This window comes from Emiliania huxleyi (genome assembly GCF_000372725.1).
Source record: "Emiliania huxleyi CCMP1516 unplaced genomic scaffold EMIHUscaffold_340, whole genome shotgun sequence".
Taxonomy (NCBI): Eukaryota; Haptophyta; order Isochrysidales; family Noelaerhabdaceae; genus Emiliania; species Emiliania huxleyi.
The window spans coordinates 18,203-30,000 of record NW_005199442.1 but is presented as its reverse complement, the minus strand read 5'-3'; the positions used below and the strand labels follow the sequence as shown (position 1 = coordinate 30,000).

At 64.8% G+C, this 11,798-nt stretch overlaps 1 protein-coding gene across 1 annotated transcript; it reads left to right on the top strand.

The window, feature by feature from the left end:
• Positions 1-1,381: 1,381 nt before the first annotated feature.
• EMIHUDRAFT_117402 (hypothetical protein) lies at positions 1,382-1,823 on the top strand (the record flags this gene model as incomplete). Its single annotated transcript, XM_005773244.1, has 2 exons — positions 1,382-1,642; positions 1,680-1,823. 2 exons carry the CDS (start codon positions 1,382-1,384, stop codon positions 1,821-1,823), a joined length of 405 nt encoding a protein of 134 aa, XP_005773301.1.
• Positions 1,824-11,798: the final 9,975 nt, after the last annotated feature.

Genomic DNA, 11,798 nt, shown 5'->3' with positions numbered 1-11,798 from the left:
GAGGGCGCCGCACCCACGCCGGTCCCTCCGCGAGTTGCCCTCCGCCGCGCGACGCGGTAGTCCGTAGAGCGTAGTCTAGCCCGTAGTCGTTTTCGATCGTTCAGCTTTCGCACGTTTGGCCTGATGAAACGGTAATTTTGCCAGCGCGGCGAGTGTTGGCGTACGGCTCTATGGCCGTGTGGGTTCCTTGTACAGTCGGACCGGTAGCAAATCGCACAGCGAGCTCATCCACGTCGCGCCTTCTCTTCCCTCTTGCAAATGCCGAAATGGTCACCGCGGCCACCGGGCGGATGTGGCGCGCGGCACCGCGCGATCAATACAAGCTGCCGCGCTAGCACTTGAGGCGCGGGCACTCCCACTCCATTCACACGCACCTCACGCACTGCAGTCAACACGAGTCACTCACACGTCATGAACACACTCCTCTCCACACCGCGCGCCAGTTCACCCGACGGCCCGTTCACCCTTAGCTGGAGACGCCGTCCGTCGCCAGAATCGCCGAGTGTGTGCGCCGCCTGGCGCGCGCCTCTCTCACAGCCCGGCCGCCCTGGAGCAGCAGCTACTCTGCACCGCATATGCACATATGTCCGCCCGTGCTACCTGAGCGACGCGAGGATGGGCTGGCAGGTAAGTGACAGCATGACTGGTATGAGCCAGAAGAGAAGTCGTGAGCAAAAGTCGCTCCCCCGTGATTTGCCGCCAACCGCGGCCACGACCAGGTCCGCGCCAGGAGATCGGACGCTGTCGGTCCACAGGCCAAAGCGTGCCGAGCTACGCCGCCTGCGAGCCATGCCGGCCTGAGCCTCGCGGCCGGGGGCCCCGGGGCAGTGTTTGAGCTGGCGCCTTTTCACGCGCGCGCCAAAAAGAATCTTACACCAAAAAGAATTCAAACCTCGCTGTGGTGGCGGGCCGGAAGCTCACGTGGTGGCAGTACGACCAGACGTCGTGGTCGGCGCGCGAATGGATGCCGTTTGCGCTGCAGCGACTGTCGGTGCAGCTCTGGACGGCGCTCGCGGACGAGGCACAGCGCGCCATTGGTGCGGCGTCGCGCGGCCGCGAGGGACCGCGGGGGGGGGTAAGCGGGATGGGGGGCTCTAAGGGGAAGGGAGTGGGGGGCGCCCAGTAGGGCGCCGGCACCCCAGCGTAGAGGGCCTTGTGTAGCCCTCCTTTTGGTATATATAAAAGAAGTGTATCGCGCGCCTTGCGGGGGGGGCGCGGAAAAGAGGAACCTCTTATCGCGGCCGCCTTCAACGAGGCGGTCAAGGACGGCCGCGTCTCGGCGCCGATCGTCGCGTCGCGCGACCACCACGACGTGTCGGGGACGGACTCGCCGTACCGGGAGACATCGGACGTGTACGACGGCTCCGCCTTCACGGCCGACATGGCGGTGCAGAACGCGCTCGGCGACGCGGCGCGCGGCGCCACGTGGGTGGCGCTGCACAACGGCGGCGGCGTCGGGTGGGGCGAGGTGATCAACGGCGGCTTCGGGCTCGTGCTCGACGGCACGGCGGACGCGGGGCGGCGCGCCGAGTCGATGCTGTCGTGGGACGTGTCCAACGGCCTCGCGCGCCGCTCGTGGGCGGGCAACGCCAACGCGCAGCTCACCATCCGGGAGGAGATGCAGCGGCAGGACGGAGATGGGGTACAACCCGCTGGTGGCGTGCTTCGTCGACGGCAAGGAGCGGCCGTCCAGCTTCCCCGCCCGGTCCATCACCGCCGATTCGGACGAGCGGCTGCTGAGCATGCTGCTCCGCTGGACGGGTAGCCTCGCGCCGAAGCTCCACGCCTCGCTCTCGGCGGCGTTCACCACCCTCCTCAAGTGAGCAGGGAGGCGGGCCCTCCGCGCAGCCTCGTGGAGCCTTCGAGACACCTAGAACAGTGCTTTGCCTGACCAAGCGGAGCGAACCCGCGTGCAACGTGCGATGTGCGAGCAGATGCAGCAACCTTCGATGTCGTCGGCGCCGCGATGCTCATCTTTCACCCTTTCCCTGCGGGACCCCAGTGGGGACCTCGGCCCGCTGCGCCGCTCAAACAGGGACTACGTTTAGCCTAGATCTTTGCGGGACCCCAGTGGGGACCTCGGCCTCGCAGGCCGCTCAAACAGGGATTACGTTAGCCTGAGTAGACTCTGAGTAGACAGCGCGCCGCGAGCGCGCTGCCGAGAAGGAAGGCGGCCCCAGTCGCCTACGCGGATTTTGTGTAGTCCTGTCAGAAAGGACGCGTAAGAAACGCGGTGCCAACGGACGAGCCGGATACATTCGGACGCTGTGCGCCGCGCAAAAAAGCGGGCCGAAAGCGCGGGCCGTCACCACGACACAGCCGGGAGCGGCTGGCCTCAGCCCTTACCGAGGGGACCCCTAGGCTTAAAAGGGTGGGCCCTGGGGCGCCTGCGGCTTAAACGGCTTAAAACTTGCCATGGCAAGTTTTAAGAGCTGCTGGGCCGCCAATTCCTCGTTAAACGGTCTTAATACTTAAAGTCTTAACTCTGGGGGGAGGCGGGGGCCCCCGGAGGCACCGTGCGCCGCGCCGCAGTGCGGAAACGGGGCCCCGGCTCTACTAGTCTCTACTAGCACCGACTTCCCGATTAAGTACGGTTAAGTAGAGGGCAGATTTGGAGAGATCTCGAGGAGTACATACAGATAGACCCTCCAACCATCAGAAAACTCCGACCTGATCGGTCGTACTGACCGCCGACAGATCACTCCAGACAGCAGACAGGCCGACGTCTGCACGTGGCCGGCCGGGCGAGAGGCTTGACACGATCCGACCCTGCGACCCTGACGCTGCTGCTCTAGCTATCAGACAACTGCTGACTGCTGCCACAATGTGTGACCGGTGCTGGCCCACTTGGCGGCCTTCCCGGTCAGTGGTGAGGCGCAGTTCAGAGCTGTCGATGGCGCGATGCCGCACTGGTCCCACATTGGTGACACGAGACCACCACGTTTGCCGGTCCAAGAGAGAGGCACTGGCGCTGTCCTGAGAAAGTGCATGGTCCCTCTTGACTGCCCATGCGCGCGAGGCTGTGTAGGCATAGCCTCGAGAGTGCCAGCAGCCAGTCGCCGAGGCAGTCTGTGACGCGCATTGCGTCAGAAGCGTGCACACGATAGAAGGACACCTTCCTACTGACCGTAGGATCAGGTCGTCACTGAATGCTTGATACTAAGGCCGCGAGCTATGCAGGTGGTCAATTGTGCAGCATGGCACGGTCAGCAGCGCCGACAGGCTGTCGCAAGGCGTGATAGCATGGCCGCAAGTATTGCAATACAGCGAATTCCCATGAAACAAGTAAAAAATCGCGCAAAAAAGAAAAATAGTCCCGAAAAAATCGGCGCCTGCGGCGGGCCATGCCCATGGGACCCCATCTCCCCCCCGCATGGATACCCTCCAGGGCCCCCGCCTCCCCCCAGAGAGTCTTAAACGCTTAAACGCGGTGCGGGAGAGCTCCCGAGGTCGATGGTCCAGAGGCTCCCGCCGCGGTAGATACACACGCCGGAGGCCGGGGGAAGCTGGCTACAGTCAGCTAGCGCACGCGGCGCGTCCCCTATGCGAGTACGGCTCCTGCCAGTGCACCAGACTTACAGATGTGTCTTCAGAGGCGGGTTTGTGCCTAATAACGGCAGTATTGGAGAAAACGGCGCGGAACCCAGCGACGCGTGCCGGCGAGGCCCCGATTTTCTTAAACCGCTTATAGTGGTGAGGTGGGGAAGGTGGGGGAGGTGGGGGAGGTGGGGGAGGTGGCAGGTGGGGGAGGTGGTGGAGGTGGTGGAGGTGGTGGAGGAGGTGGCGCCTTCCGGCCACCCGCCGCGTCGAAGAGGCCGGCGTCGGCGCGCGCGATCAGGGCGAGCAGGGCGAGCGCGGCGTGGCCGTGATCGCCGAGGCGCGGTGCCGTGTGGGCGGTGCTGGCTGCGGGGAGCCGGTCGCGGGAAGCTCCTGCGGCTCTCCGCGCCTGCTGGAAGCGATCGAGGAGCATCGGAACCGAGTCGGGGAAGACGGCGATCGAGTGGTCGACTCCCATTGAGTCGTGGACGACTGCTGAGGCGCCATCGGCCGCGAGGCGCACGCTCTCCACGCTGTTTAGTCCGCCGCCGAAGAAACTGCTCATGCGGTGCGACGTGACCGCGGTTTCATATTCTTTTGAGCTTAGCCTTCGATGTTATGAAACAAACGCAAGGCGGACATGGCATATCGCTCTCGGGCCCACAGACATCCCGCACACCCGCCGCCCCCGCGCGCGCCCCACCCCGGCCGGGAGAAAGGGGAGTGACAGTTTGGGATTGAAAGCCGAGTATCTCGCACTCCATGTGCGAGAACGCAGGGTAAATGTAAGCCGGATGGCTCACATAAACGCACAACCCCGGGCCCGAAATCGCACAGAGTCACGCAACACGGGATCCCAGGGAAGGCGAGCAAAAACCTTATCGCGCGCGCTATAGACGCCGACTCGGAGGCCGCACCGGTCAGGCGCGCAGCCGGAGAGAGAGGATGGCTCACAGGCCACCTCTTGCGCCCCGAGGACACTTCAAAGTAAACCAAAGGTGGAAGGGCACCTCAGAGGTACCTAAGAGTGACCGGACGGCGCCTCGTCACCAACGCGGTATTGATTGATTGATGGGAAGGCGAAACACAGTCCGACCAACGCGGTATTGGTGAGTAGGACCACACCTCCAGAGATTACGGAGATCCCGCCGTTGCAACTGCCATGTCACGGCCGGTCGGCTGCAGCTCTCGCCTCGCTGGCGGCGCGGTCTGGTGCCGCGGCGCCCAGCTCTCCTGTGGGCTCGCGGCGGCTCGCCGCCGCGGTGCCGAACAATGTGATCAGTCTGGATTCGTCCCGGCGTGCCGCCGGTGCCGCTTCCTCGCCAATTTTTGGCTCGACCAGTTTGTCGACAAAACTGTGCCAGAGCCCCTGCTGCTCGACTGAGCGGCGGAGCCGGCCCGTCGCGGCCGAGAGGCGGTGCGCCGACACCGGGGCTACGGCTCGGGACCGTTTCCAGGCTCTCTCGAGCAACCTCAAATTTTGATGATTTCATGACCGCCACTTTGCTGCACACTTTGACCTCAACCTCGCGGCCCGCTGCGCGGCTCTCCGAGCGCGAGAGGAGTCGTCTACGAGGCGGCGGCGAGCGCAGGCGGCGGCGGCGCGGCGGCGCGGCGGCGGATCGCGGCGCAGACAACGGCAGGAATCTGCGGCAGGCTGCTGTCTGCTGCTACAGCAGCTGCTGCTGCTGCTGCTGCTCCGCCGCTGCCGATTGTGGACACGATTCCCCCGATCACCCCGCCCGCCCGCTCCGCCCCGCCCGCCCGCCTCTCCCCGCTTGCCCGCCCGCCCGCCCGCCCGCCCGCCCGCCCGCCCGCCCGCCCGCCCGACCACCCATTCCCATCACCATCTCACATACCTTCATATAGGCGCTCGAGACCTCCTCTCGCGGCCTACTCGCTGCCTCGAGGGAGGAGGGGAAGATGTCGAGCTGAGCTAGCCTCGCCTTCCAACTGAGGCCCCTCCCCGAAAGGCAAGTTTTAGCCACATGAAACCGAGACCCCTCCCCACCACCCCAATCCCCCCACCCCCTTGCTCCCCTCCCCCCCTCGGGAGGGCCGAACTGAGGCGCCCGAGGGGACCCCGCAATTCCCTTCCCCCCTCGGAGGGCCGGACTGAGGCGTCGAGGGCCCCACTCTTTCCTTCGCATAGCGGCCACTCTTCGGATCGCTGGTCGAGCGACCCGGGGGATGCCCCGCGCGCCTGACCCAGGCGCGGAAACGAATCTGCGAGGCGTGGCCGCTCATGCGGCCCGATGGGGAGGAGGGGAAGACGTAGGGCGTGCTTGCGCGCCTTTCCGAGGCCCCTCCAACCCACCCGCGCTAGGTCTCGGGTTTGACGCATGGGGTCACACCCGCGAAACCCGTGAACTAGCCGGGGCAGTCGGAGAAGGGGCAACTCCGTGCACTGACGGTCGGCCGTCAGAAAACACGCCTCCGTGGCTCGGGTTACACCAATCCTCGCTACCCAACGCGGCCAAAGGATATCCACCTCGAGAACGTCGAGAACCACACCTCCGCAGTATCGAATCCAGAGTTCTTCGGTGTTGAGTGCTGGCACCGGTTCCCGGACCCGGACAAGCTTCAGCAAGGCCGCCTGCACCTATGTCCCCCGCAGCCTTAGGCTCAAAATATTTGGTGCTCACGTTCGCGTGGTTCTTGCTTCTGCTCGCCTCCTCTGCCGTTTGCGCCACCCCACTACACGCGGCTGCTCAGCGAGACGACGCCGCTGCCTTGAAGAGGCTGCTCGCGGAAAGCGAAGACGTGGACGTGCTCGACGCACGAGGCTTGAGTCCGCTGCACATCGCCGCCGTGAAAGGGCGCGCAGCAGCTGCGCGACTGCTGCTACAGCACCACGCCTCGGCGACGCGAGCAGACGCCCAGGGCATGGCGCCGCTGCATCTGGCTGCGCTCGGCGGCAGCGCAGAGGTGACTCGCTTGCTGCTGCAGCACGGTGCTTTGCTTGACGCAGTTGAGCCCACGCACGAGAGCACGGCGCTCCACATCTCAGCTGCACGGCCACGCCGTGACTGCGACGTTGCTGGCGTCCTGCTCGAAGGCGGCGCATCGCTCGATCTCAAGGACGGCGAGGGCCGCACGCCCTACCGCATCGCAATGGACGTGGAGAATGCACCGTGCATAGAGCTCTTCCGAGGCTGGCGGTCGAGACCCTCCCATCAGGACCTCGCTGATGTGTGCCCAGCCTGGCAAGGGCAAGTGTTCCAAAACTCATACGCGCACAGTCGTCCGGCGCACGTCTACAGTGCCACAGGACTATTCACTCCGGCCGAGGCGGATTTGATCATCCAGCAAGTCGAGCAGCAGGGAGTAGACACGTCAGCGACGTGCTCGACGGACAACAAGACGGCATATGAGCGCTACCTCCTCAAAGATGGCGTCGTTGAAGACGTGGCCTGGGAGGAGTTGCTTGCGGTGGTCGCTGCGCGCGTGCATGCGTGCGTGCCACCAGTCTTGCACGCCTTCAACTGCAGCAAGTGTGTGCAGTGCACAACCTTGGTTAGACGATACAGACCGGACGAGCGCATGGAGGTACCTGCGCATCGCGACCAGGACGCCGCATTGACGCTCGTCATCGAGCTCCATCCCGCTGAGCCGGCGCCAGCCAGTGGCGGCCTGTACGTGCAGGATGGACGCGATCAGTCTGCCCGCAGGTACACGGGAATGCTGGCCGGCGATGCGGTTGCGCACACGTATGAGCTGCTGCACGGTGTCTCTCTCTCGTGCGAGCCATCGAGTCCAGGCTGTGAGCGCTACTCTCTCATCATTTGGTTCCAGGCCAGCACTGAGCAGTGCGCCACAGGACGTCCAGCTTGGGTTCACGACCGAAAGCTTCAGCTGGAAGCGAATCTGGGGGACTTCCTCGAGGCAGCGCGCAGTAAAATTGGAGCAGACGGAGCAGACCAGGTGGATGAGGCGACGGCGCGACGTGTCTTGGCGGCGCACATTTCTGAGAACGGCCGTTTGACCAGCGCGGCTTTTGCCGCCGCCCTAGCGGCGCTGCAACAGTCGGTTGGTATGGACCATACCGCTCGTGAAGCAAAGATTGAGGACAATCTCCAAAGGTTCCTAGACGCCGTGCGTGTGGCACTCAAGCGTAGCGACGTGCCACCAGCTGCTGCACGCCGTGCGATGCAAGCGCACTCCAACGATGAAGGCGACTTTGCAGACTCCAATGGCGTCGTTGACACCAAGGCGCTGGTAGAAGCCTTTGCCGCCGTGCAGGCAGAGCTGGACGATGCGCCAACTGCTGGTCGACGCAACAACCAGGCGTGAAGCCGCAGTGTATATACTAAGGTCGCGGGGGCGGGGTGCCGTTTCCCGTATCTGCCCGAAAGTGGCACACGCAAGGCCGACGCACGACCCCACGAGTCGACGCACAAGGTCAGTGCGGTGGACACGCCTTACGCGCACGTGACGGCTGTACAGCCGCAGAGTGTGGACGGGAGCTTCGTGTTTGTCTCCTCTGTTAGCTCTCCACTGTGTGACGTGAGGATTAGCTGTGTGCGGTGTTTATCCTGTGTTTTACGAGAGGCGCGCCCGCGCGGGGCGCGGCGGCTTGGCTTGGTTTTAGATCGCAGCCCAACACCTGTGGCGTGTGGGTGTGCGGGGTGTGCCATGAGCTGCGCTGTGTCGTGTGTGGTGCCGCTGCTGGCTGGTCTGGTGGTGCATGTGTGTGCATGACAAAGCTTCGCTTTACGACCTATGACTCGCCCTTCGCCAGGCTGGCATCTCTCGGAAGTCGGCGCATGGCGGGCGCGGGGCGGCGGCACTCCTGACATGTCGGCATCTCTGACAAGTCGGCGCATGTCGCGGGCAAGCTGAATCTTCTCCGGAAGCGCTCATTGGCCGTCGTCAGAGAAGAAGCCGGACGTCAGCCACTCCCTTTCCCACTCTGCTACTGGTCCTTCCCCGGGCGAGGGCTGCCATCCGGGTATGCGAAGGCGTATTTCCCTCTCGGTTTGCTGTGCTCTCTTTCGCCGTGTAGTAAAATTGGCGGACAAGTGCCGCCCTAGCGTCCTTGAAGATGGAGTCGACTCGGGCGTCCGGCGTCGCGTCGTGATGTTCCTCTGTGCCGGTTGGGGTTTATGCATGTCTTTCATCTGACATGCGACGCACCCAAGCGCTGCCGTGTCGCGGACGACGACTCTTAGGCGCCCGACCTCGCGGCTGTTCGAAAAGAATTTGTCTTCGAAAAGAAAGAATTCTACGAATACAAGCCCCTCTCACAGCAGACTGGCACGAACTAGCACCACAAAAGGCACAGCAGACAACGGCCCCTTATGGGCCGTCGAAGAGGCCGTCATACTCCTCCGGCCTCGCCCCCCCTTCCCAACCCTCCCCTGGCTCAGGCTCCTCATCCTCGCGGCGCGCAGTGCGCACCCCGCCCCGCGAAGACGAACCCTTCCGCCGGCGTGCCTCGCGGGACTGCCGCCCGCTGCCGCCGCCCTTCCCCCCCTCCGCTGCCCGCGCCGCCTTCTCCACCGCCCGCGCGGCCGCCTTCGCCTCCTCCGCCGCTAACAGCGCCTCCCTCCGCGTGACCCCTATGGGCCCCTTGCGCATCCAGGAGAGGTCGCGCGAGCGACCTATCCAGGGGTTACCCGGATACGGCGCAACGTAGCCGCTGCGCAGCTCCGAGTAGTCGCCAACGCCCCCCCCCAAATAGCCCTCCAAGCAAGCATCGCAGACCAACTCGCCTAGCTGAGAGATCTCAGAACTCTCGCTCTCCTTCTCCGCCGCCTCCATCTCCTCTCTCGACCAGCCCCCCAGCTCCGACCAGCCCTCACGCAACGCCCGGCGCCACAGCCACGGCTCCACGCCAAACTCGTTGTAAAAGCTCCCAAAGCAATCCTGACACTCGAGGCCTGGGCCTCGAGCGTCCTCCGCGGAGACGGGGTTGTCCGTGCTCGCGCCCGCCCACTCCTCGAGCGTCGCCGCTACGAGCGCCCCGTACGGAGGGTGATTAGCCACGCCTCTGGCAGGCTTTCAATTAATCGGCTGTATTCGTGTTGGTCGCAGGGCGGGTTTGGGTGGCAGCTTCTCCTAAACTCGCGCCAGGCCATTGGCAGGCCGTCCCCGCCAAGGAGGTGCACTACGTGTGTTACCCCGACTTCTGCGAATCGCACCGATCGCTCGTAGACCTCCCGTGCGTCTTCCTCTCTTTCATTGGTCCACCGGCAGAGTTTGGGTTTCGGTTTCTTGTCTCTGGCCAGTCGCTCCCAGTCCGGGCTGTCGAGTACCGCTGCGCCCCACCAGCCCGACAGGTGTGGGTTGTAGAATAGCGGCTCCATTAACACGCGTCCGATCGACCAAAGCCCCCCCACTCGCACTGTCCTCGGTACGCCCGCCCTCGCCTGTCGGTACGTGACTTCAGGTGTGTGGTCTTTCTGTGCGGCGTCCTCACCATCGTACGGTACCAGTCCTCTCAGAGTGCCATGCGTCTTGAGTGCGATGCGCCAGTAGGCGGGCATCGTCTCGGGGAGATTGAGAAAATCGCACGAGGAGTGGAAGAGCCGTCGCCCCATGCGGAGGTGCCCGTATGCTCGATTGACGTAGGACGCCACTATATTCACGCCTTTGTGTGACGACGGCGTGACCAGGCGGCTCACCTGGCGCTGGTATAAGCTGCGTGTGAATATCTCGATGTCCTGGCAGTGTTGTCCGCCCTCGGGTCGCTCTTGGATGAGCGTCTCGCGTTTTACCGCGTGTCGGCGTGCCTGGTGTAGGCCCTCCGCGTTTGCCGGCGCCTCAAAGAAATTCCACGCGTACCGCTGCCATTTCTCGAGCATTTGGGGTAGGTTGGGCGGCGTCTGCGACTGCACCAGGTACGACGCACAGGATTGCACGTGATTACTATATTTCGGCCCCGTCTTGAGCGAGGCATGCCTCGTCCCACCCATCGCTCATACCGCTTCTCCATCTTTGCCGTCACAGTCTCCTCCCACTTGCGGGCTATCCTCTCTGGGGCGCCGAGGAAAATGCCGAGATATCGGATGAGCGGGCTCGTTGTGTTGATGTCGCGTCCCTCCTCCCACCCCTGCGGCCTGCGGCAGGTCGGTCGAGTCCCGGAGCGACCCGCTGAAGAGAGTCCCGCCGTTGCAACTGCCATGTCACGGCCGGTCGGCTGCAGCTCTCGCCTCGCTGGCGGCGCGGTCTGGTGCCGCGGCGCCCAGCTCTCCTGTGGGCTCGCGGCGGCTCGCCGCCGCGGTGCCGAACAATGTGATCAGTCTGGATTCGTCCCGGAGTGCCGCCGGTGCCGCTTCCTCGCCAATTTTTGGCTCGACCAGTTTGTCGACAAAACTGTGCCAGAGCCCCTGCTGCTCGACTGAGCGGCGGAGCCGGCCCGTCGCGGCCGAGAGGCGGTGCGCCGACACCGGGGCTACGGCTCGGGACCGTTTCCAGGCTCTCTCGAGCAACCTCAAATTTTGATGATTTCATGACCGCCACTTTGCTGCTCTCTGACCACAACCTCGCGGCCCGCTGCGCGGCTCTCCGAGCGCGAGAGGAGTCGTCTACGAGGCGGCGGCGAGCGCAGGCGGCGGCGGCGCGGCGGCGCGGCGGCGGATCACGGCGCAGACAACGGCAGGAATCTGCGGCAGGCTGCTGCCTGCTGCTACAGCAGCTGCTGCTGCTGCTGCTGCTCCGCCGCTGCCGATTGTGGACACGATTCCCCCGATCACCCCGCCCGCCCGCTCCGCCCGCCCGCCCGCCTCTCCCCGCTTGCCCGCCCGCCCGCCCGCCCGCCCGCCCGCCCGCCCGCCCGCCCGCCCGACCACCCATTCCCATCACCATCTCACATACCTTCATACAGGCGCTCGAGACCTCCTCTCGCGGCCTACTCGCTGCCTCGAGGGAGGAGGGGAAGACGTAGGGTTGAGCTGGACTCGCCTTTCCTGAGGCCCCTCCCCGAAAGGGCAAGTATTAGACCCATGAAATCCGAGACCCCTCCCCACCGCCCCGACCCCCCCACCCCCTTGCTCCCCTCCCCCCCTCGGGAGGGCCGAACTGAGGCGCCCGAGGGGACCCCGCATTCCCTTCCCCCCTCGGAGGGCCGGACTGAGGCGTCGAGGGCCCCACTCTTTCCTTCGCATAGCGGCCACTCTTCGGATCGCTGGTCGAGCGACCCGGGGGATGCCCCGCGCGCCTGACCCAGGCGCGGAAACGAATCTGCGAGGCGTGGCCGCTCATGCGGCCCGATGGGGAGGAGGGGAAGACGTAGGGCGTGCTTGCGCGCCTTTCTGAGG